The sequence below is a fragment of the Urocitellus parryii genome, chromosome 4, assembly GCF_045843805.1.
Source record: "Urocitellus parryii isolate mUroPar1 chromosome 4, mUroPar1.hap1, whole genome shotgun sequence".
In the NCBI taxonomy this organism is placed as follows: domain Eukaryota; kingdom Metazoa; phylum Chordata; class Mammalia; order Rodentia; family Sciuridae; genus Urocitellus; species Urocitellus parryii.
In genome coordinates, this window is record NC_135534.1 from 194,309,515 (window position 1) to 194,336,516 (window position 27,002).

The 27,002-nt window shown below is 41.5% G+C and overlaps 1 protein-coding gene across 3 annotated transcripts in view; it reads right to left on the reverse strand.

The window, feature by feature from the left end:
• The window catches only part of Astn2 (astrotactin 2), an 833,116-nt gene that overhangs the window by 497,743 nt on the left and 308,371 nt on the right, over positions 1 to 27,002 (reverse strand). For all 3 annotated transcript variants that reach the window (XM_026393326.2, XM_026393325.2, XM_026393324.2), the window contains one exon: positions 5,622 to 5,768. In XM_026393326.2, the coding sequence (XP_026249111.2) occupies positions 5,622 to 5,768 (147 nt within the window). The remainder of the gene's footprint in view (positions 1 to 5,621; positions 5,769 to 27,002) is intronic.

Here is a 27,002-nt window from a genome sequence, read left to right on the forward strand (position 1 = left end):
TTTAAGTTTTGAGACAGGGTCTTGCTAAGTTGTTAAGACTAGCTTTGAACTTGTGATCTTCCTGCCTCAACTTCCCCAACCTCTGGGATTATAGGTGTGCACCATCACACCTGGCTAAAATCAACTTATTAAGATTTAACGTATGAGTGAAATCATTTGTCTTTATATCCCTGGCTTACTTTATTTAACATAATGACCTGCAGTTCTATCCATGTAACAACAGCAGCTCACAGGCCTTCATCCATTTTTTTGGCTAAATAGTATTTATTCCATTGTGTATCTATTCCACATTTTCTTTTTCCCCTCATAAGTTGATGGACATTTAGGTAGTTTCCATTTTTTGACCACTGAAAATAGTGCTGCAATAAACATGAGAGTACAGATGTCTCTTTGACCTTCTAACTTAATTTCCTTTGTGTATATACTTGTTAGTGGGATTTTTGAGTCATGTAGAAGTTCCATTTTTAGTTTTTTTTGATAAACCTCCACACTTTTCCCCATAATGACTCTACGAATTCATGTTCTCACACACAGTGTGTAGAGGTAATCTCTTCTCTACATGTTTCAGCAAAGCAGCACTTTCATCTTGACTTACATTGGGATCTTCGGAGAATATAATAACTCACATCTTAGCTAAGATAGGCTTTTCATAATAACTAATACTACCTGCCTGGCAATTTTGATGAGGCCCAGAATTAATATGTCATAAAACCTTAAGGATAGGCAATTCACATTGTACAAAGTCTATGAGCAATCATTGGATTTACGCTACCAGGGAGCTCTAATAATAGGGTGTTGATAAAGTAAAAGATCAAGAATACCAGAAACCCTTACCAAAGAGCCTTATAAGGATTCCAAAGGACTGTAAAGAGTGATCACATGTTCTATGGAATGAAGGTAAGACATAAATATAGACATCTTTCTCAAAGTTCTGTTAGGGACCACCTAGAATTCTTGTGAAGAATATTCATACTTGGGCTCCACCCTCAGAATTTGATTAACTAGTTCTGGGGATTATCAGCCAGATGCAGACAAATTTATAGATCAGAACCAGAGAAACAATGATAATTTCAGTAAGTTTATTGGAGATGCATTTCCTGTCTTCCATGTGTACTTAGCAGGGCAAACAGCCACTGGAGGCCATGAGGAAGCCCAGAGAAAAGAAGGGGTGAGATTTGCCAAGAGCTGGAAGGGGACTGTGTCAGTATGTACTGCTCTTGCCAGCTGGGCTCTGGACAAGTGCTGTGTCATATTGACCTCTTCCCTATAATGGGCAGTAAGCATCAAGTATAATCATGCAGTAACACAAGGTCAGAATTCATTTTCCTCCCTAAGATGGGACACATTACTCAACCCCATCTAGTGCTTCAGCACCACAGACAGCGCAATGCAAGGGATTGGCTAAGAGCACATCAGTGAGGCATGGAGCTTCTGGGGGAGAGTGAGAAAGAATGGGAGCTGCCATGGTGATAGCCCTTGAGAGATCTGGGCCCAACTGGAGATCCTCCCACGTGACACAAACTGCTTTCATGCTGACAGGCCTCATTATAGTATTTTTTTTTTTAAACTTGGTAATGGTCTTAGAGGTGGTATATGATGATTTGGAGTGCATTAATATACCACCTAAGCTTTCTCTCTTATCCCCCTATGTACCACCCTTGTGTCTCCAGGAATCAGAGCTAGAAACCTCACTAGTCCATTCAACAAAAGATTGTTCTTTTCTATATCCTTCCCTACCCTCAGAGAAGAATAAATTCTATTCCTTTTCAAGTTCCAGTTCCCTTATCTGTCAAATGGGCAAAATAAAGAGAAATCTGGAGCACTATTAAGGGAGTGAGATGAACAATACATACAGTTTCTACCATAGGACTCACTGGGGTCATGTAGGAAAGTGGAGTTGTCTGGAACTATAGGACAGCCGTCCACCTTACTGCCAGTAATGGCTACTTTCAGGTTTCCTGCTGGGGTCCAGGAGACTGAGGATTTCATGTGTCCTTGTGTAGGACTGGCACTGCCATCTGGAGGGGGGCACATTCCTGTTCCATTCACCTGAGAACAGCTAAAGGCATCTATTTAGGCTGTTTAGTCTGCTGCAACTTCTTGCCACACCATGCCTCTGCTTCTAGAGTCTCTTTCTCTATGAACTGTTTTAAGAATACAAGTAACGCCACTTGTCATATATTGAGCAATCACAAAGGTTTACATACTCAGCTAGACACTTAGTATGCATTATGTCAAACATTAGTCTCAAAAGAATCCCCATTTGATAGATGAGAAAAGTGAGATTCTTGGAAATCACTTGGCTCTCCTTTGTTTCACTGTAAATAAACAATGGGACTGAGATGCAAACCCACCCAGTCTCACTTCAGAGGATACACTGCTAACCAAGACATTACATCATGTAGGCGCTGGGCTGGGCAAGGCCTTCCAATGCTGCCCGCCATGCTTACACTCTGGAACTTGTAGGCTCCATGCTTATATCTAATTTTCTTTTGTATTAACTGTATTTTCTTATTTTCTATATTCTTGATACTTTGGTATCTGAGCTTTCCAGACCCGTGAGAGACAGCCCTCCTGAGGTTAACCACATCTTACAGATAACAAAAGACGTGCTCAGGAGTATGCCTTTCTTATCAGATTAACCAATACAGAGCCTGGACTCCATGCATCTTCCTTTTCTGTCTCATACACCCTGGAGATAATATTTCTCTTTCCTAAACACTCTTGGGTTCTGGTACAGGATACCCTGTTCTTAAACCCCATAGCCTACCAAATTTCAAACTAGCTAACCCTACACCTATCTACCCTGTTGACCCTATCTTCTCACAATAATTACAATACACTCTCTTGCCCATTCTTCTCTCTTGCTCCCTTGATCCCCCTAATATACTCTGGTATCTGGCTGAGGCCCTGCATCATGTACTGTATATCTGTACCTAGAATCTGTGAGTAGATAAACTTAGTGTTTCACAAGTTATTTCTGTATCTGTGTCTTCCCTTATTGGATTGAAACAAATCCCAGATACATTTAAAAACCTCTTTGCTTCCTATTCATTTTCTACCTGCGTTTTCTTCCAGGGTCCCCTTTTGTAAGAAATCTAGTAGAAGAATCCCATCGTACTGTTAATAATTCTGCTTTAATTCAGGCCACATCACATTCAGGTCACATGTGTTTACTGAATGTCCATCATAGACCAGGCACTGTGATTGTCATTGGAGATAACATTCCTCCCAAATGAATCAGCTGCTACTCTCATGGAGATCCCAGCTTAGAGGCAGATACAGACAAGCCCATGGCAGTTACATAGTAGTACATTGGGGACAGAGGTCAGAATAGGGCATCATCAGGGGAAGGGGCATCATTTAATTCACCACATTTTGGTCCTTCCATGCCATCAAGATCATATGCAGATTTCTTAGGTGCCCCTTTGATTTTGCTATTTCCCAGCTGCATCTTATAAATATGGGAAAGAAATGGGAGTTGTAGTGTTCACAAAATCCTTGTAAGTATTTTTGATATTATTTCCATCTTTTAGATGCAGAATCAGAGGCTAAAAGAAGGTAAATCACGAGCCTTCAGAAGTGGCAGACTATAGGAAAAAAATGTTGGAATTCACACTTGTATCATTAATAGCCTGTGCTCTTAAACATTTAACTATTTGACCATAACCTTGAGATAGGTAATCATTTAAGGGCCTCCACTTCTAACTGTATGCAAATAAATAGCTAAAATTTGAATATCCCTAAGGCCTAATATTGAACAGTTATTGAATAGTGATTTATGAGGGACATCAGGTCGGGGACATGCCTACCATTATTGCTAAAATTTTCCTACTATTCCTTCAGACTTAGTTTTTGTCATTCCTGCTTACCCAGCCCCATTTCCCAGCCAGGCTCAGGTTCTTCCAGCCCCAAGTTCTGCGAATCTACTTGCCCACTTGCTCCTGTAAATTTTGTTTCTTGTGCCTCCTCTCTCATCCCCCTGTTGTCTCTCATACACATTTACCTCTCACTGGGACACATATGATTTCAGAGGGACCAACCAGAAGATTTGTACATTTGGGCATGGTGATGCATGCCTTTAATCCAGTGGCTCAGGAGGCTGAGGCAGAAGGATCACAAATTCAAAGCCAGCCTCAGCAACTTAGCAAGGCCTTAAGCAACTTAGCAAGACACTGTCTCAAAATAAAATATAAAACAGGGCTAGGGATTTTGGTTCAGTGGTTAAGTGTCCCTGGGTTCAATCCCTGATTAAAAAAAAAAAAAGATGTATATATAGGTATGAAAATCAACTGAGTATAGATAAAAAGAGAGATAATATAGAGCTTATCTGTAGTCCAAGTGAGAAACAAGCAGAGGCTCATTCACTATGGTGAAGTGGGAACAGTCAGAGACTGCATTAATAGAAGTATGGGTATTTCTGAGAAAGGAGTAAAAGTTCCACTTTGCTCTGATCAGCTCAAATTAAAGGAAAGGAGTTAAGTTTGAATATCATACCTTAAAACAGGGATAAAATTGAGTTGCTTTGAGATAAGGCTGACGAATAGAGGGAAAGGCTCTCAAAAACATTCCTGGTATATCCAATGAGAAAGGTTTAAAAGCTTAACAAGCTAATACAAGTCAGAGTGTGGGTTACCTCTGGACAGCATTAATGGGTAGGGAGCATGTAGGCAGCTCCTGAGGTGCTAGAAGTATTCTTTGGGTTTGAGCTGGGCCTTTGGCCTTTATGTTAAAGGTTCTTATACAAAAATAGGAGAGAGGAAACCTTCAGAGGTGATGGCTACGATCATGGCATTATTTATGGTGATGGTTTCACAGGTATACATTTATCTTCCAACTAATCAAGAAGTACACTTTCAAAAAGTGTGAAAGATTAAAAAAAATAAAAATTCATTAGCATGCAGAGCTATGATGGCCTTCACGAGATTATTTCTACTAAACTTCAATACATTTCAAGATAGTCATGCCAAGTGAGGACAGAGGTTCAGGGAAACAGGCGACAACCTCCCAAGCCGAAGGATGTAAACTGAAACGACTTTTCTGGAGGGCACTTTAGCAATAGATATCAAACACCTTAATCAGTTTCTTGGACCATGCTTTGCTAATGACTGCAGTGACTACAGTGTCTCATTAATTCAATTTAATTGGGCGAAGAATAAATGGTAGAATGTAAGATACTTGTAAAGTACGTTAACAGGGAATGAGATATGAATATTCTCCTGAACATTCAGGAAGTTCCAGTAAAACTCAAACCATCTTCCCTGTCATATGCATTTAATTAGCAAATACCCTTTGGGGGGTGTTTTAAAATTGGAATAGGATCCACAAAAATAATAAGAAGCAGTAGGTTCTCTGAAGTAGCTCCATCCTCCCGCATTCACATGTGAATTCTTCCTATAGTTAACAAACCTTATCGCTGCATGTAGAATGAAAGCCATCTTTCATTTAATTCTGATAATCCAGGACATTAAATGATAAGGGACTCTTCCAAAGCCTTTGGATGCTTCATTTTTCCTGTACTGCCTATCATTCTGAGGTTGGGCCATGCGTAGAGACATCTGACCAGCCAAAGAAGCAAGGTGCCAGGTAACAGTGGGGTACCTGTGAAGCAGGGCTCTTACCGTCTGCAATGAAGTGCTCAGGTACATGCAGAGTCACCTTCACAGTGAGCGGACAGGACATCTGGCTGCCACACACCATAGCCAGGATGCAGGAACTCACCGCAATCAGTGTCAGGGCTGTCTTGTTCATTGGACTCTTCAGTAAACCTGGTGACACAAACACATATAATTCCATGAGGTGAGGAAATGGGGACAACATGGCGTTTGGGAATCCTATTATTTACAGAATGGAAATCTGAAAAAAGAAGGAGGGGAAAAGCCCTCATCTTTTCCTTTGCATATCCTTATTTGGTCTTGGTTTAATTCCCTTGCCAAATGGGTTGAGGATTTCTTTGGGGGAACAATACAAGAAACAAGCTCTCTGAAAACTGTTGCTAGTCTCACTCATCCCTCTCCAATTTGGTTGGCCATTCTTTTGTTTTTGTTTTTTTGTGGTGCCAGGGATAGAACCCAGGGCCTCAGGCATGCTAGACACATGCTTTACCTCTAAGCTACATTCCCAGCCCTTTTAAAACTATTTTATTTAGAGACAGGGTCTTGCTGAATTGCTCAGGGCCTCCCTAAGCTACTAAGGCTGGCTTTGAACTTGTGAACCTCCTGCATTAGCCTCAGCCTCAGCCTCTCGAGCAGCTAGGATTACAGACATGTACCACCAAGCCTGGCAGCCATTTCTTTTTAAGATTAATTTATTTAAATATAACAATAATAAACCCATTAAACACTAATATAAAGAACATATGTTTTCTAAATCAAAACTGAAAGCACAGCATCATCTTACATTTTTTATATATAATATATATATATATATATATATATATATATATTATATATATCTTTCTTAATATCACCCCCTTCCCCGTAGCCATTCTTGATAATCATGAGGTGATACCAAACTCTCCACTCTCTCTAGAAACAAATGGGATGGCATTGTGTTGCTGAATTTAGCAGGGCCAATGGGATGAGTGTGTGCCTTGGTGTTGGAAAATCCTAGGTTTACAGTTAGGCTTTAGTCCTCTCAGGCTGTGTGATCTGCTTCACTTTCCAAACCTCAGTTAGATGAGGCAGCTCACAGGATTCCAGAGATGACAACCTGACATAATGTGCTTGATGTCTGTCCTCTGGAAGGGTCTCACAGATAGCCATTCAATAGCATTTTCTGAGAACCTACTTTGTGAGATGCATATAGAGCAAAATAAGAATAACCCCTGTTCTTCAGGAATTTATAGGTTAGAGAAAAAGCAAGCATATGCACAGCTAATTGGCTTCCAAGAAAAATTGTGCAAGACCTAGACAAGAGGGTTGAGTGTGGGGAGGTGAATTTTACATGGGAAAATTAAAGACAATTTAATGGATGCAGTGGAATGAGTCGATTGTCTTTGCATGGCTAGGAGTGCGTTGGGCCAGCAAAAAGATCTGAGTCCCAGTTTGTTTCTCAAGTTTTGGGCTTTGCTCTTGACATATGTTTTCAAGTGTTTGATTACTAGCTTTAGAACAATACCTCCAAAATTTCTGTTACCTGCTGAGCTTTTCTTTTGAGTAAACTTCTCTCCCTGAACCTCATGACTCTCTGTGGACATCACACAAACATGTCAAATTCAATCCACTCAACACAGGGCTCATTATCTTCTCATTAAAGCCCCCTCCTCTTCCTGAGCTCCTCAATGTACTGAAAGCATCTCAGAAGGTCATACACGTAGATGTCATCACTCAGACTTCTGTTTTCCTCCTTTATAGAAATGAAAGTCACACAGCCCTATTTATTCCATGTCGTTGGCATTTTCACATCCTGTCCCCTTCTCTCCTAGTGTCTGTGTGCTTGCAGGATGAGGGAGGTGTGGGCAGATCTGTCCACTGCACTCCTGCTGATACCCCTTGAGCTGTTTTACAGTGTCTGGTCACAGGAAATGACCTGTGCTCATTAGCCTGGCATCTGCAGCCTTTCATGATGACTCCTACGTTCATACCTCCTCTGCAGTCTCCTGCCTGGCCGAGGTGTCGGCAGGGCTGGATTGGTGCAATGCCCTCACAGTCAGCCTCTCCATCAGGTTAATACTGGTGTAGGTCTTGTTTCTTTGGATAGAACTCTGCTCATTTCCTTGTCTCCCTCCCTAACACTATTTGAGGTTCATCATAAATGTAAATCCTTCATTGATTGTGTCTCTCTGAATATCTTATTCCAAACTCTAGAATCTAGTGTATAGACTGTGAGAAAAAGCACCATGTCCTTTGCTTGTCATTTTGTCCCAGTGCCTCACCCAGTGTCTGGCACGTGGTAGAATCTCACTAAATGCATGATCACTTCCAGGAATGTTAGTGACGGCATGACGCAGACCAAAAGAAATGCCAAACTAACATGGCCATGCTAATGGGTTCCAATGGAAGAAGAGCCTCATAACAGCGCACAAGGAGATTGCTTTATGGATGTTATTTTTCTGAATAAACAGTGAGCAGCTTGAGGAAAGAGATTGCATCTTCTCTGTCTTTGGTCTCTCATGCACAGCTTGCTGCCTGGAACCTAGAAGTTGCTTAGTTTAAGAATAAGATCCTTGTCTTTATTCCCAGTCCTGAGATAACGTACAGTATTGTAGGAACTATTCACACATTTGCAGTTGTTACAGTTGTACAATAAATGCTAACTGGAAGAATTAGTTAAATAATAAGATGGTTCTAGTGTCAGAAGATGGGAAATCCCTAAAACCTAAAATGACCACAGGGAAAAAAAGCAACAAGTTTTATCTTTTATTTGAGCACCATAAGAAGCTGTTTCAAACCCAAATAATAAAAACAGTTTAGTAATATAAACAAGCTAACATCTATATTTTCTACTAGAAAGAAGGCAGACTAGCTTCAGTTGTTGTCGTGCATAGATCTCATCTTAAAATGTCAGCATATTATTACTCCAAGACTGATTACATAACAAATCTCTCTGAAACAATTGATATCTGTTTCTACTTGAGATTCTGTGGACCCTACTCTGGGGGAAGGAATATCTGAGGAAAAGTCCTGCAAGGACAGATTATTGGTTGTAATTCTTGGTGTGATAGGGAGTAGGAGATTCTTGGCACTGGGGAATGAATGCCCTGGCCAGCCAGGCATGGAAAAGCAAGCACCCTATGCACCCGCCAAGAAAGCATTTCTCATCCTTGGGCCCTATAGCCACAGAAACGTATATGGCCATGACATTCCTTTTACTAATTACCAACTAATAGAAATACCACCTAGGCTCCATGGGCTGACTCCTGGGAGGATGGCTGAGGAGTAGGAGTGGGATTGCTCCTACTCCCTTGCTGGGCCCTGGCTGAAGCAACGGTATCACCTAGGTCACTTAATTATACTTCCTAATTATCATATTAGGAACTGAATTATTCTTTACAAGAACAGAAAACAAAAGGAGAAGATGGTGAAGGAGGGAAACATGAAGAGGGAGAAAGTGAGAAGGAGAATAAGAACGGACAGCATCCTGGGGCAGTCGCTTACTCGGAGAAGGTCTGAATCACCACAGTTTTCTCTGAAGTCCAGGAGGAAGAAAGCACACTGGCCAAGCTTGCTCTAAGGCCAGCTGCCCATGGAGCAGTCGCTGGGGTTTGGGGAGTTGCCATGGCAACTGGAAACTTCACAGTGGGACTCAAACAAAGGTGACTTCTTAAGAGTTGCTGGTCCATGGAACTGAACATAAGCACTTAGCTCCAGTGAGTTAGAGGGTAGCAAACTAGAAAATATATATATATATATCCCATAATGCCTACCCCGTCCCCATGCCAACAATGCAAAGCACTCGCATTGCAAGAAGTAGGAAAGGGAACCTCCATTTGGGGATCGCTCACTACGATCCATCCATCACTTCCCATCAATCTTTTAGAAATATTTTTTAGTTGTCAGTGGACCTTTATTTGTTTATATGCAGTGCTAAGAATCAAACCCAGTGCCTCTCACATGCCAGGCAAGTGCTCTGCCACTGAGCCACAACCCCAGCCCCCAGCCCATTAATTTTTATTGAACATCATCTCTTCCTGGGCACCACTCTAGGCATGAGGGAAATGCTAATTAACACAACAGCCAGTGGTTTTGAAGCTTACATGGGGAGGGGGTAGGCATCAACTCATTTCATTCTCAGGGCAAATTGTTGCCACTCCATCTCTATTTAACAGAGAAGAACAGGGCAATGAAATGACTTAGCTAAGGTCACTCAATTTGTGTGTGTCAGAGACTGCATTAGAACCAGTCCTGTTCTATCCTTTCCCTGTATCACACTGCTGCCCCCTTTATCATAGGACAAGGGTTCCAGGATGAAATCTGTGTGACACTCGTCAATTGATCCAACTCTTGTAAGTCAAAATGTCTCCATGAGAAAACGGAAAAAGCAATCTTCATTCAGAACTAATGTGAAGCTGGAAAAGATCCCATAATGTAATTAGTTTAAAAAAAACCAGTAAATAAAAGTTCCAGGCACAACATGGGTCTCCTCAGATGGCCATGGTCATAGTTCCCTATGGTTCACATCCCTGTCCGCAGTCACCTCCCTGTCACTTGCAGGGAACGAGCTGCGCTGTAGGAGTATACAATCCTACAGGGGATATTGATTGTTGAGGCTGGAGAAAGCTAATAATCTAATTTTCCTTTCATTTCCCCTCTCATACCCTTCAACTCCTCTCATGGTAGGAGAGGATGGCATAAAATGCATGGCTTGAGAAATTCGACTGGAAATAACTTGGCATTGTTGGTCCACACACTGCCTATAATTTGGGGTTTGATTGATTCTTGGTTTGGAAATGCCAGGTTGAGAGAAGAAAATCAAATTTAAGTTAAATTTGAAATTGAATCAATCACTTCTTACAATGAAGAAAATAGATCTAACCCCATCAGACCATTGTGCGTGGAAAACTTAAAGCTGCTACACTCCCATTGATTCCTTCCTCCTGATATCCCCAAGGGCTGAAAGACTAGGTCCGATGTTGAGAAGCAATTATTTTATTTAAATGGCATATGGCACTTCGGTGAAGGGTGTGGATTCTAGGCATTCAGGATAGTGGAAGACAGAGGAGGTAGAAAGATCACTTAAAAGAGTCTCAACTTTGCTTCTAGACATGGGAATTTCAATGGAAACCTGTCCCTTTAATAGCTATCTAATTTTCGGCAGCCTACTGTTTTTAAATCTCTGGATCTCAGTTTTTAAATCTACAATGTGGCAATGATAATGTCTAAAGAGTAAAGAAGGTGTTAGAATTACACGGGACATACTAATTACAGCACAAAGCACTGAGCCTGACATAGACCTTGGGCCCTGTAAGCTCTCAGTATCTGCCCTTTTCTCTTGCTTTCTCAAAACCTCACTGCCTATCACTTGGCATCTACCTGGACATCGCAGAACCTTTTACTCATGCTGGGATTCTGGCTTTTACACTTGGCTGCTGACCCCTGTGGACAAGTCACCTCCAAGTCGCAATGTCCTTATCTGGAGTTAATTCATTCAAACATAGTTATTTAATATGCACCCACTATATGCCAGACCTCATATGGAGTGCCCTCCTATTATTTCCCATGCCTATAGCATGCTTGAATATAGTAGGTGCTCAGTGGACATCTTTTCAATGAATGAGTAAAACCCCAAATGTTTCCCTTTCTACCAAGAGATGTCAGTAGTGGAATATGGTTGTTTTTCTACTAGCCAAATGTATGCACTCACTTTTTTTCTGGTAAGCATTGGTACCTGTCTGGTCAAACATCATTTTAAAAAGCCTCTATTGAGGCTCCAATCTGCTTGCACATCAGGGTGTCCATGGCAGATCTCTGGAATGCCTCATTAACCTCGCTGAGTGCCTCGTGGGATTCCTGCAGCACCTGAGCTCCAGAAACTCTGTGTCTCTCTGCTGTATTTCTGGAAACTAAAATTGGGACACCTTGTCTGACAAGTGCAGGTGTCATGCTAGAGGCAGGAAGAAAGAATATTTGAAACTGGAGTTTTCTTACAAACTCCAGAGTATGTGGTCCTTATATCCTCAGCCTGTTTCTGATGTCTGGATTCTCCATAAACTTCAGGGGGATGTCTCCTTAGAGGGCACCTTTCCTTCTTCCTCCCCTCCTGGATCCATGGCTCCCCCAAACCCCCGTCTCTGAATTGAACTAGCTGTTTTTTGCTCTTTTTCCTTGGCATTGGCCCATCCATGGTATCCTTTAAATGATACATAATTCCCCACATCTCTCATCCTTCATAGATTTGTTCTCTAAGATCTGGTTATGTGTGCATCCAGCCCTTGTTTGAATACTTCCAGAGACAGCAAACTTAGCCCTTAACAAGCAGCAATCCAAGTCACAGTTTAATTTGTCTAAATAGTTCTTGAATCTCACTCTACGAGCCAACTTCTGCTGTTCAGGTTAAATAGGATGCATCTGATACCCCTCTTTAGGGCAGTTATTTTAGTCACTTAGAATGGCAATTTGGTTGCCTTGTACTTTCTGTCCTCCAAACCACATATTGCTAATTTTCATTTATTTTTCTAAAGTTACATTTTTCAGTCTCTTTACAATACCGTATAAAGATTGGCTTCACGGGGTGGAAGGGGAGAGAAGGTACTGGAGAATGAGATTGATCAAATTATATTATGTGCATATATCAATCTAGCATAATGAGTCCTACTATAATTAATTATAATGCACCAATGAAAAGTAAATAAAATCTGAAAAAAATGTCATCATTGTCATCATCATCCACAAAAACTTATGTGCCAGATAATATAAGTAAAATTTTTCATTTTACTTATATTTATCATTTCATCTTCACAGAAACTTCAAGAGATAGTTTCCTTTTACTACCTACATTTTGCATGGGATACAATTGAGACTGTATTCAAAGGTAAGAGAGCTGAATGGGAAACCCATTGACCAGTGTGTCCAAGCTGATAACCATTCCATCCAAGATCTCTGTCAACCTGCTAGATGTAGCCTGTTGGGACCATGGGTGGACTCAGATGGCCTCATTGTCCCCCGGATGCTGACTGCAGTTCTTCAAAGGAACCTTTCTGCATCACAATAAGGAATTTTAAAAGGCTAATAAAAGTAAGCTGGGGGGGGGGAAAGAAGAAGCTAGGCTGTTAACTCCTCTTCCTATAGCCCCTGATAATACCTGTCCTCACTGTGTTCCTTGAGGCCAACCATCATCTGTAAGGCCACAGGGGGACACCATTGGTGGCTCTGCTCCATGCATAAGGAATGTTTCTATAGCTCAGCCTTGGATTGTGGCATCCCATTGAAGTTAAAGCCACTGGAGCAGATACAGAGGCTGTAGACAGTTGGGTATTTGAGTGTCTCCATGGCAGTTTAGGAGATATGTCTGCAAAGTCAAAGGTAACCCAAGGTGGTGACAAGAGGTTGACAAGGGTGTGGGTCATGAAGATGTAATAATGGTGCCAGTGTCTTTTAATTCTTCTTGGTTTACAAATTGCTCTCAAATATCTGTCTTTTCACCAAAATTCTAAGTTCTATTCCCAGTAGACAATTGAAGAATCAGAGACTTCATGGTGAACACACATTCAAACACTGAGGAACTATTGGACCAAAACCCATAAGGGCAAGCACTCTGTCCATGACACTGTGCTATAAGTGTCTGACCCAGGTCTCATGGGCTGAGTGTGAAGGTAGGATTATTGCATTTGCCAGCAAATGGATGGATGTGGAGACTATCATGCTACATGAAATAAGCCAGTTCCCAAAGCCAAAGGTCAAATGTTATCTCTGATATGTGAAAGCTAATCCACAATAAGGAGAATGGTGATGGGAAGAATAGAAGTGCAATAGATTAGACAATGGGGAATAGAGGGAAGGGAGGGGGGTAAGAAAAGGAAAGACAGTGGAATAAAAAAAAAAGAAAGAAAGAATCTGTGCCCCTGCCTCCTGTTCCAATCCTCTCCAAATATATCCAAATGCCTCAAAGAGCTGGTATAGTAATTTCCACATAACAAGATGTTTCATGAAAAGAAAATTCTTCCATATTCAAAAAAAAAATGAGCTAGCATACTGCATTCTGCATTTCCTCTTAAAGTGCCAGAGTATGTATTTGGTATTAAAAACCCCAAAAAGGTTTTCATTAAATTCTTCTGAATTTAACTTCTTACCCAAAATATCAATATAATTGCAGAAACATCCTTGTATGGAACAAATCAGGGAAACAACGAGTAGTTTAATAATTTATACAAAGATTGCTGTAATACTAGCAGATATTAGTAATGAACTGTTGCTGGCTCTGTGATTACATGTGCATCATTCTATGTGAACTTCTTAAGAACCTGCAAAGGCAGGTGTTGTTACCTCCATTTCAAGACTTAATGGGTTAGAGGGAAATGATGGAGAAAAGTTTCACTGTCACTCTTGTCTGATTCCAATGTCTATATGCCTCCGGTTTCCAAGAAGAAAATAGAGTTTCAAATTCACAGGAAAATATGTGCAAAGAAGGGAAAGAAGCAGATACAAGAGGCCAGTTCAGGAGGTTAAAGACTATTCCACTTATATTTAGCAGGCTGATGGAATGCATTAGGGAAAGGAAAAAGATGCCGTACTCAATAGGTGAAATTGCAGTGTGCAGAAGAGAAAACAGTAGAGAGGATGATCCGAAAGATTTCTCAAGTTCTAGAAAAGCTCAGAAATAAATGGGAAAGAGGGAAGGAAGGAAAAGTGGCAGATGGGTTTCAGATTCATAAGTGATCATCAGCTGGTATTAACTTACAAAAATTTACTTTTAAAGACATTGGTGGATGATTCCTGTGTTAGCCCTCTCAGTGTATGGACTGTCTAGATATATCCCCATTTCAGGCCACTCCAGTGATGGAATAGAGAGATGCAAAGAAGAGCTAAGGCCCAGCAGTGCTACCCAGACAGAGCAAATGTGCAGTCACTTTCCCTTGCTACTGTAAAAGATAAGGCCCAGTTATCATCACTCAGTTCCATCAAAGGCACCTTTCTAGCTCCTTTGTTCTTAGAACTTGCTGAAAAAGTCCCTGTTCTGTTACCCTAGGTGATGTCAATGGATCTAGGTCCACAGTTTGTTAGAGCAGGGAAATAATGTTTGCTGTGAATTCAGTATTTACTACACCTGTTGTTGGATGCTTTACCTGCAGAATCTTTCATTTTCTACATGCCCACTGTAAGCTCTAGGCAATGCTGCCCTTATTTGAAGTTCAGGGAAATGGAAGTTCAGAGTATTTGACGGATTTGTGTGGAGTCTCTGAACCAGTAAGGACAGAGACGGAATATGAACCAAGACCTGCTGATCTCCAATCTCAGCATTCCTGCCACACATCCACAGCTTGCTCTGACCCCATGGATTGGTGGTGACTGGGGGTGACCAAACTGTTTTTAAAATCAGGGGGTTTCTTCAAGTCTCTGCATTCCCTCTTCCTCACCCCTTTCTCCTAATACTCAGACCATACCTAAGAGCTAACAGAAAACGGGATTTTGCCTGATCATCCATATACCCTCTGCTGCAGTTGTATTTGCCTTTCCTTTCCCTTGTTACTGGCCACATGCATTCTCAACCCCATATGTTGTCCTTCCTGCTTTTCTCAGCATGTCTAAGGTATATAGCTTTTGAAGATGCAAAAGAATTCCTATCTTCCGGAAGTAGACCTTATTACTGTAACTCACAGGAACCCAGTAGTTTCCCTAACTGTTCTCTCAGATGTCATCTGTTCTAATTTGAATCACAGGATCTCAGAATAACAGGGAACTCCAAGGACCCTGACCTCAATGTGTTACACAAGGCAGTAATTCCCTACAAAGCTCCCCCATGTCCCTTCAGCCTGAACCTGAACATCTCTGAAACTTATAGAGCTTGTTAACTCAAAAGAAAACACAGTTAACCAATGATCATGATGGTAAATAATAATAATGACATCTTTTCCGAAGCACTTGGTATGTATGACACATTGCTTTAAATAATTTACCAGATATTAATTTATTTGATCAATTGTAAAGCTTTGCTAGCTTCTCATTTTACAAATGAGAAATTGAGTTTAGCTTAAGACTAGAGAACTATTGAGACGCTAAGCCAGGATTCAAATCCAGATCTGGATACCAAATCTCTTAACAGTATCACTGGTAACCTTCAGTGGGAGAACTATCAATGTGGAATGGAAATCCCCTACAACTCTAACCAGGTGGACACATTCCTGCCCTCAACAGTTCCACGAACAGGTCACTACTCTCCAAGGTAGCTCTTTGGTTCTGAAGTTGGAAAACAGGTTCCCCATCCTTCTTTTTGCCAACAGATTCTGTCATCTGTGTCTCAGACAGAGGAAGCAACCATGGAGCCAGGAAAAACAGAGATGGAGGAGCCCTTTCAGATCAGTTGGTCTAACCCATTGTGCTAAAGGTTAGGAGGACGGCGAACACCCTTGACCAGAGCAGAACTAGAGCATGTTGGTCCCAGCTCCCATAACAATGTCCCCGATACACCTCTAAGGAGTCATTGTCAACTTTGCTTACTGCCGCAGTCTGGCTGGGCACAATTCAGGAGCCACTTGTCAAAAGAAACTAACTTTATTTTTAGAACCACACACACCAAACAAAACAGCTCCTCGGGAAAAACCCTCAGAGCCCAACTGCCACCACCGGCTTCCCACAAGCCTCTCGCTTAACCACAAGCCTCTCCACCTCCCCAACTCCTCCTGCTCTTGAGGCCGATTGGCTGGGTCGTGTGGGTGGAGCCAAAAAAGTCCCCCAATGAGCAGCTCCGTGGTCTGAGAAGGCAGGGAAACAGCCCAATGAGCATCACCGCAGAGGAGCCAATCAGCTAGATGTTGCTGGGGCCGCTGTGAGCCAATAATCAGCCAGCAGCTGGAAGTTTGCTGGGGCCCCTTTGGCTGTGGCTCTCAACATCTTACCTTAACCAATATCTCCTGGAACAATGACAGTATATTTAACAACTTTCTCATTCCCTGTGGCACTGGAAATGAGCATCCCACAGATAACTGGATGTTAGATGAATCCAATTAGTATACTTTGGTTACTACCAACACATGATCAAGATGAATTAAACCCAAATATTTCCCCCAAAAGGACCTTCACAGACTGGTGCATAGTAGATTATAGTAATGGAAAGAATACAGACTTTGGAGTTAGATAAACTAAAGGTTTGAATCCCAGTCTGGTTAGGTTTCTGGTTGACTTTCACCAGGTCCCCTTTTCCTCATCTGTTAAACAGGAAGACAGCTATTCCATAGGGCCATTAGAAGGATGAAATAGAAATATACACCTGAAAGAAGCAGCTCAGTGGATAGATTTCTTCTTCTCCTTCTCTTATTCCTCCTTCTTTTCTTTCTTTATCATCACCATGATCATCATTAAATGCAAGACCAATAAATATAATCACTGACCTTTGTATCCAAGAGCCCCCAGCAGAAACTCAGGAAGGCTCAGAGTGAATAAAAGACCATGTGACCTGGGGATGGTGAATGGAAGTCAAGAGAAAGTCCAAACACATGCAGAGCACCTATGCTGTGCTAATCTTCCGCTAGCTCCTTCTTTTGTTGGACAGCAACCCTTGGATCCCACTTTGATCAGGAAACTTGAGCTCAGGTCAGGGAAGAAAAGTGATCTGCTCAAGAGCACATGTTTGGTCAGCTGCTCAGATCTAGGAGCTGCTCTAAACAGGATACAGACAAGAAGTCTAAGTTCTGAAGAAGGCCATCAAGATTGGACTAGAGATCATGTCAGGAGAGGATACCGGATGAAGGATCTGAAGTATTTCACCCTAAAATTTGAAAGTCTCAGCCAGAAGGGCCTAGAGATGAAAAAACATTCACATATAGAATAAGGCAAGGGAAGCAGACATCCTACAGGGGTGTCCATTGTGAACCAAGTGGGGAGGGGGTATGCAGGTACTTCACTTGCATTATTTCACTTGCTCTCTAAAATAATCCTCAGAGGCCAATTCCATATCTCTGTGTTATAAATGAGGAAAATGAAGCTCAGACATTGCTATAAGTTACACAAACAGGCACCAGGATTCACACCAGGGCTGTTCAGCCCTGGGACGGCCTGGCTCTTAGTTGCTGCTGGGCTTGTTTGCCATCAATGTCACTTGCAGGCAAAGGAAACTCTGAGAAGCATCAGGTTAGGCAGCTGGCTCCAAGCCTCTTACTCCATGCATATACCCTCTCTTTTTGGCAAAGGAAAGCACCAGGGTCCAGTGGGGGACAGATCACTCTGTCCCTTCCCAGGGGTTCATCAGAACAGCACCTGGAGTCTTCATTAGAATGCACATGCCCATCTTCAAGTTAGGAGCATATTTTCTGGTTTCTCAACCTATTCCCTCCTCTTCAGACCACTAACATTTCCACAAAAGCACATCTGCATTGTGTTTAAACAGCCATCTGGAGATAAACAGCTTTGCCTTTAGACCTTTGAGGAGGGAATATAAAAGGATAAAAGAAGAAAAAAAAAGAGAGGGAGGAAAAAAAATGTTCTGCAAGGCATTTCTGCCCAAGCACATTTTCACACAGAGGCCGCTACCCATTTCAGGCTGACATTCTGGACCTAAACCTTTCACGTCTGCTGGTTTCAATATGCCACCTCCAAGAAAGCAATAGTTGTCTTAGCCCAGGGGACATTCTAGACCCACTTGCTGTTGCATTTTTAGTGTCAAGGAAGTGCCTGAGGGCTGTTCAAAGAGCTCTATTCTGTGTGTCCGGAGCTCAACTTTTAATACAGGCTCTGCCATTCCTCACGGTGTCTTTGAACAAATCCCTTACACTTGCAGAACTTCTCTCTCTCCATTCATAAAAGAAGGAAATGCATTCATCAATCAATACTTATTGTGGGCCCACTTTGTGCCGAGCTCTGAGCTATAAGCTAAGGATACAGAGAATAAAGCCATCAAGGGCTCCAATGCCCAGTGGGGTAGTGGGCCCCTGAACAGAGGTGGCAGAGGTCAGGATAGAGGAGTAAACCTGAACCCAGGTTTGAGGATCATAGAATTACTGCCAAGAGCTGAGGCTGGTAACATACATGACCCTTGGCTGGTGGAGAACAAAGGACATGCAGTTTAGCAGAGGGTACAGCAGGGCTTGCAGGTAAACTGGAGGAGTAGGGATATTAGGTATTAGGTACAGGGAGTGCACTATGGGCAGCAGTAGCCAGAGAGCTGGGAGGAAGAGATCACAAAGGAAGTCATGGTCCACCACAAGGAGAGTGAACTTTGTCCTAGATGATGTCTTCAGTCCTTGCAGGCAAGCTGTCCCACCAGTGTGCAAAACCCAAACACATATTCATGTATTCACTTTGTCAACCAAAATGTGGTTAATTATTGACTAAGCGGCTGCAATGCATTGGGTGCTGGAGATACAGCAGGGACTTCATAATCCCAAAGGGTGAACAATCAAATATATCAGGATCTAAAAACCTTGAGACAAAGGACAGGTTCTACAGCTACATCTGGGAGGGGAAACAAAGGCACTTGGAATAGAAGGAGGGGCCTTACTCTGCAAAGACAGGAAGTCACTCTTCAAGTATATGGATATGAACAAGCCTATGTCACCCGAAATGAAAGGAAGATTTGGTTTGGAGAAAAGGAAACAGGGAGAAGGATGCAAGCATGTGGCTTCTAAAAGGTTTCCAGTGGTCTTTGCCTCCAGGTGTTGAAGTTCTTGTATAGAATTACAACCCTCTGGTGACTTGTTTCTCTTAAGCAGAATTCAGCAGAAGCTGTGAGATGTCACCGCCTATACTGGGTTACAGTTAGTGCACACTGTCATTGACTGTCTCACTTTCTTGTTCTGGTCAAGCCAGATGCCATGCTGTAGGCTTACCATGGAGGGGCCCACAGGGCAAGGAGCTGATGGTGGCCTTTGGCTAACAGCCCTTGCCAACAATCATATAAGTAAGCTGGCAAGCACATCCTTCCTCAATTGAGTGTTGAAATGGCTGTAGCTCTGGTGGACAACTTTATGGAAGCCCTATGAGAAGTGTTCTTGAGCCAGAGGACCAGTTGGGTAGTATCCGAATTCCTGACCATAAAACCTGTGAGATAATTAAAATGCTTGTTGTTTAAAACTGCTAGTTTTGGGGTCAATTATTAGGGTCAATTATTACATGGCAATACATGGCTAATATCAGGATCTACTTAAGCCCTTAACAGGGAGGCTGAAAAGTTTCTATTCTGTGCTGGAGACTAACATACCTTCAAGTTCAGAAGAGACTCTCCATTAATTAGAAAAAAAAAAAATTCCCCAAGCTCAGGATCTGAGTTGAACCATGGGCAAGTCACAGGACTTGTAAAGGAGCTAGGTAGGGTCCTTGGAGGAGCATAGTCAAGAAGGCCAAGAGGAGGTGTAAATATCCTGGACTGGGATAAACGCTTGGTGGTTTTGCTAAAGTCTTTACAACCTGTAAGATCTGAGAGGAGGCAGCCCCTGAAAACTGCTTGACAAAAATCAGGGCTGGCTTCACAGAGGAGGAAGTGAGCGAGCTGCTTTCTTTTATCACTACCAAGTCGTGTCTGAAAGATTCTGTGTTCACACATCAAGCCTGGAAGCTGAGTTGCTGAAATAGAAGGCCCATAAGGTCCGTCATCAGAGAAATTATGTTTGAAATGCAGCTCAGTAATTTCTTAACACTGTGAATTTAGGAAGTCATAAAGAGAAAGAGCTCAGAACATGGCCCTTAGAGTCCCGCAGGGCTAGGATCAAGCACCAGCACCGTTCGTTACTGGTTGAGGATGTTGCTACAAGTAATCTTATCTTTCAAAGCGTCCGTGTCCTCATTTGTAAAACAGAAATAATTAAAATACCCACTTCACAAGATTACTTGATTTAAACCAAGAAGTTGTTAGCACAGTGGCTGATAATAAGAAAGCTTGATAAATGTCAGCTAATATAGCCAGGAAAGTTACTTAACTTCTTTATGACTCTGCGCATACAAAGTCTCCAGTACATTGCTCAAGATATTTTGAGTGACTGCAAGCTACTCTACTTGCTATCACTATTACTGGTAGATAATAAATGTTCATTGTTCTAAGTAGAGACCCTGGATCCTGCAAATTTTCCACAGTTCCTCCTAGCCATGGGACTGTTCAGTAATGATGTATCCAAGTCACACACTTTGTGCAGTTATAAAAACAGTCCCTCCATATTGTCCCTAGGGGCTTTCATTTCCGTGTCCAGGGATGGAGGGGCACAGTACAGTAGGAACTGAGGCATCATTAAGGTAGAGATGGCAGGGAAAAGGTAGTGGTGGTTCCCTAAGTAACTATAATTCAGGTGCTACACACACCTGGAGCTTCCTACATGTGCTGTAAAATTTATGGGAGAGCAATAATAGTAACAACATTAGCGCGTATTTATTTATAAAATGCCCACACCTGAACAGACTTAAGAGCTCAAATAGAAACCCTACTAAATTTTATAGAAATCTATGTATATGTGTGAAGATGAGAATGTATGAATAAGTGTATAAGAAGAGATAAGGATGTAGGTGTGCTTAGAGAAAAAGTAACAACAGCCCTGGGAACCATAACTATGAGTTTCCTCTTCCATTTCAATTGTCAAGCAAGACCAGCATCATTAGCAAGACTGCTGCCTTCTTGGTTTTTCCCCTAGTCAGCAGCTCACAGAGTGGAAAATACGATCGCAAAAGTCAGCTGAGTTCAAATTCCCAGATTTACCAGTTTCTGGCAATAGAACCTTGAACTGGTCGTTTTTGTTTTTTGTTTTTGCAATATCAGGTTCTTCAAAGGATAAAATGTGCATAATCATACTTTGATCCTACAATGGATGATAGACACTACCTCCATCCTTCCTTCCTTCCACAAAGCACAAAGCACAGAATATAACAAATTGCATCTTTTTCCTTTTTTTTTTTAACAGACTAACCACCCAACTGACTAGTTGCAAAGTTTATTTAGCAAAGTTGCATAACCAGGTAGAGAGGAGTATAGAATTTGCCCTTCCAACATGTGACTCTGTGTTTCTTAAGGACACAGTCCCTGCCTTACTTTCTCTAACTGAGAAACTGCTACTGGGTATCAGCTAAATTAATATTTTGTTAACGAATAAATTGATAGATGGATGAATAAATGAGTGAGTGAATGGAGAGTGCCCTGAACCAATTACTTTTTTACAGAGAGAGGGAACAGGTTTCATGGGCTCTTCTGAAAGGAAGGGAAATAAAATTCAGTCATTATCTCCTTGGTGCAGAGAATGAGGTGTGCAAGAGTTCCAGCAGAAATATCACTTTGCCTCATAATAATAATAATAATAATAATAATAATAATAATAATAATAAAAGAGCAGTAACCATGTTGAAGTACTTCCTCTGTCCTGAGAACTGGACAAAGTGCCTTGCATGGAACATTCTCTTATCATCTCTGCTACAACTCTGATGGAGTTATGGTTACTATAGTCATTTTATAGAGGTAAAAGTAAGTCCACATAAATAAAATATCATATATATGATCACTCAACTAATAAAAATTGAACCTGAGATGTCTGATCCTAAGGCACAGCCTCTGAACTCCAGGAACACCACCTTCCAGGTGACAGACTTCTGACCCATGAGAGAAGACCTTTTTGCATAGATCAGAAATTAAGCCAGACACTTTGCCGAGCACAGGAAGTTAAATGGAAACACTGGAGACCTCATTCATCCTCATGAAGTTTCCTGTCTGCAGGGGGGTAGGAGTTCATGGCCATGACTATCTTGTGTAGTCTGATCAATGTCAGAATAGAGAACAGGGTGGTACAGGTGATTCCACCAGAAGCATCTCTTAGAACAGGGCACTTCAGCCCAGTCCTGATGGTGGGAAGGAAAAACATCCCAAGTGTCAGAATGAATGCAATGAAAAAGGTGATGGTTGGCAGGAGATGAAGCCGGTACATGAGAACCTTGGAGGCTGGGTCAAGGAGTTCGACCTTAGCCACACAATAGGGGAAACCCTGAAGGGAACTGATAAAGAAGGCAGCATGGTGAGGCCATGCTCACTCTGCCTGCTATAGGACAGTGGCACCACTGTCAGACTGATGGTGATGAGAAAGGAGGCATGGATTAATCATGGTGGTGACGCTAGGGATGGGAGATATCATCAAACGCAGGGCACATTTGGAGACAGAGTCATTGAGCTTTGGAAGAATCATATCTTCTAGGAAGTGGAAAGGTGAGAGAGTGAATGGTATATTGACATCTGTACCCAAAGTCTACTCCTAGGTGGCATTCTTTAGCAGACCATCTCATTGTCATGGTGATATGCAGACTACTGCACACAGTGCCTGATAGGATACCGAGTCCTTCTTATTCCAGGGCTAAAGGCAATGATACCTGCTCTCCAGTCTGTTTTGATTACCCATTTATTATTCAAATGGTTTATTTATTCTTTAATTAACAAATATTTATAACTTCCCATATTTCCTAAAAGGACTAAACTTGTGAGATAGTAGGGACACAGGGAAAAACACAAGAGCAATTCCAATCTCTATTCAACCATGAGATTGGCGCAATGCTTTGTCAGAGCTGATTCAGATTAGCTCACAAGAGCTAATCTTTCAACTCTTAGGGATATGTGAGTGGCGGTTGTTAAACTTAGGCACTGAAATTGGACGTGGTAGAATGTCCATGATGTGCATGGAAGAATGTTCATGTCCATGGAAATTAAAAAATGCTACAAATTAAATGCTTTTGGTTTGTCAATGGGTTTATTGTTTATTTTCCAGAGAGCCAGTTTTCCAGCATGCCCCTGGGTTGGATCATGGGGCTAACTGTGTGATGGGTCCTCTTCCAAGGAGGGCAGGAATATGTTCAGAAACCCAGGTCAGAGTTATAAACCATACACAAATGTCTTTTAAGAACTCCAAAAATTTCAGGGACAGAATGTAGACATTGGAGTCAGCCAGACCTGGGTTTGTATCCTGCTGCTAGCACTCACTGATGATACAGGTTGGGTAATTTACTTTTCCATTCTGATCCTCATTTTCTTGCTTTAAAATGGAGATAATGTATATATCATGATGTTTGTAAGTGCTTTGGAGAGGCCCTGGCACTTAGAAAGCACTCAATAAATGATACCTATAGTTATGATGCTCCCTTTTCCCCCTATTATTTTCTGGTCTATTCTCTCATCTCATTTTATTCTTGATTATCCTTAGTAGCATCTGGTCTTCACTTCCACAGATCCACCTGGAACAAGGATCTCTCATCTCTCAATGCACTACATCCTATCTGTAGTCAGCTCTGGGTATAAGGAAGTTTTTTTTTTTTTTCAAAACTAGTAAATGGATAATTTCTAATAGTCTTCATTTATTTACTAAGGTGCTATGTGAATATTTCTTACCTGTACATTGTTAGTCGAGATGTTCAAGGTCACAGAACAAAATAATTAATTATGCAATACAAATTATGTATATTGTCCTGATGAGACTAAAAAGAGGATTGTTCTTTAAGGGAATAGGACTATAACTTTTTTGTTTGTAGGTTTTACTTGCCAATAAACACAACGCTTTTGGTTCAATCCCTAATACAAGGAAGAAAAAAAAATGATGACATGGATTGAAATTCCAGTTTGACATTTACTAGCTGTGTGACTTCAGGCAACGTATGTCACCTTTCTCTTCCTTAGTGTCCCCATCCGTATATTTATACTTGTATGTTTTTATCAGAGATGAAATCAATTGATGTAACCTTTCTGTTTAGAATAGTATCAAAAAATAAAAACTAAAATTATTTCACAATACAGAGGAGGTAATATTGTCCCCGAGTGTCCTTCCATGCCTCATGGTAAGTTGTAGAGATATAAAAATGAATACAAAACAGGACTGCATATATCAGTCATGCACGGCAAAATACAATAGTGGCATGTGCCATTGTTAAAAGCAGGAAGCCATGGCTCAGAACTCTAAACCATCTGCTTCAAGGAGGCAAAGGTAATTTGGACAGGTGAGTCATTGAAGGCCAAAATTCAGGGTCACTGCAGCTCAGCAGGTTAGCCTCCTTCATCTGTTTCTTCACCTGGAAAATGAGAAAAATATCTTAACCTGCCTCAGAGGTGTTTGTGGGGAATATGTGAAATAACACATGTAATGTATTTGAAAGAGAGTCTTGAACATGGCAAATGTTCAACAAATTGTTGACCTGAGAATGCATAAAGGTGAGTTCTGTGGAGGACTCAGAGGGCCCTGATGCATGGCAGGGTGGAGTGGGAACAGCCCATTTTTATACTGACTACTTTTCTCCACTGCACCTTCCCCTTTACAAAGCATGAATTCTTGCCTATTCAAATTCAGCCCAATTCTCGTTCCAGGTCTTTTATGAAAATGCAGCCTCACCCCTACATCAGTTATGCTGATTTGTAGTTTCATTTTATTATTTCAAGCATTTGCATTGGCTCCTCAGGGAGAGGACATCTGCGTGAGTCCAGGTGCTGTGTTTGCACACAGATGACCTAGATGCATGTGCAGTGTCCCAGCTCTAGCCCTTGGTATTTGGGAGGAAGTTAAGTGGGCAGATCCAGAAGTTGGTGGGAGACTGCGGACTCTGTATGAGGAGTGCGCATTATGTGATTTGTTGTATAAATTGTTAATGCTGATTCAGGCTATGGCTTGTTTACATTTTTTGATTAAGGAAATAAATACTGTCACCTTTGATCTTTCAATGGGAGAGTGAAGATGGAGAAAAGGCCCCCAATTCATAGTTCACCCAAGATTCTCTTATCCCTGTTCAGAGAGAAGGAGAAAAAGGGAAGTTGGGAGAAAAGAGGGAAAGAAGAGAAGTAGTACTGGAGACCTCTATGCACCCAAGAGTGCAATAGTATATCTTTACCCAGGTGATTTTATTTAAACCTCATTAAAAACTGTATGTCTACAGGGCAAGATGGGGGCGGGGCATCAGGGAAACCGTATTATCCTCCAAGGCCATCCAGCTTGTAAGAGGCAGAGCTGGGATTTTAAGATGGGTTTTAGTTTGCAGGATGAGTCCTCCCCCGTGCAGCACATGGAATTCACTCCAGTGAGAAGCATGTCCACCTGGGGCCAATTCCAGCAGGACTGGACCTATCATGAGGCTGCTGAGTTGCCTGGCCTGCCCCCAATGCATACTCATGAATTCATCTACATGCCAGCCTTCCCCATCTAGACACTATTAGAGTATCTTTTCACTTTGGACCAGAACAGCAATCTCTAGACAGCTGCCCTTAAACCACTCACAATGCTTAGTATCCGAGAAGAGGCTTTCATCCAACAGCACCTCAGCCTTATTCAGTAGATATTGCTTTGCATTGCTCTGTGGGCCAGACTCTCTGGAGGGCCTTGACAATAATACAGAATAGTATCAGGGCCCCACCTAAGACCTACTAAATAAGAATCTCTGGGGGTGAGGCCAAGAAACACAATTTTAAAATAAGTTATTTTTTCTAGAATTGTTAACTATTATTCCTGTAGATGGAGAGTCAGAGAAAGGTTCTTAAAGAATAACACATGGATAAGCTATGCATTCAGTGAAATCAGTGCTCAATCCCCAGCCATGTTAGTGGGTACTCTTAGGGTGGGGTGGGAACAGCCCATTTTTATACTGACTACTTTTCTCCACTGCACATCATGGATACTAATGCCATCAAGAGTGATGGTGATGGTCTGTGTACACGTGTGTGTTCACATGTGTATGTGTGGGTGTGTGCTCTTCTGGTACCATAAAGAAATACATAAGTTGTATTTCTTTATAATTAATTCTATAAATGATATTTATGTGTAGTACAAGCAATATTATTTCTATTTCTCATAATAATAGATTAATTAGGCATGTAGATAATACTGGAGACTTTTTCCTTATTCCTAAACGCCATCAATTTTCAGGAAGACCAGGGATTCAAAAAAATTTTGAGGGGGTAGCCTTGGCTCCAAACCATTTTTGCTATTACAATGCCTCAGGCACACTAGGGGAGAAGTTAAATAGGATGCCACGTGCCAGCCTCAGAAGCTAACTAATCCTTTTGTATTTTCTTATTTCAAGTGCATTTCAGATTATGCACAATTTTTATGGAACAGCCTTGGAATACCACATTAATTTATGCAGATTTTCATTATGTACTTACTATGTCAGGCAAACCTCTAATTCAAATATATCGCATAGTAAAGTGTTAACAATGGCTATTCTTAGAAATAACTACAGTTTATAACTTTGTCACCCTTAAGGTACATCTCTTCAAATATTAAAAAAAAAAAAAGAAAAGAAAATTGTGGGCCTCATCTGGGTACCTGGACATGTGGGATAGTACTAAAACATTTTGGTCTACTAAAAAGTAAATCCTCTTTTGTGGGCTAGCCTGGGAACTTTGCCACTGTGAATACCGAAATCACCACACATATGCCAAAAGATCTTACAAATAGATTGCTCGAAACACAGTTGGGCTCCGAG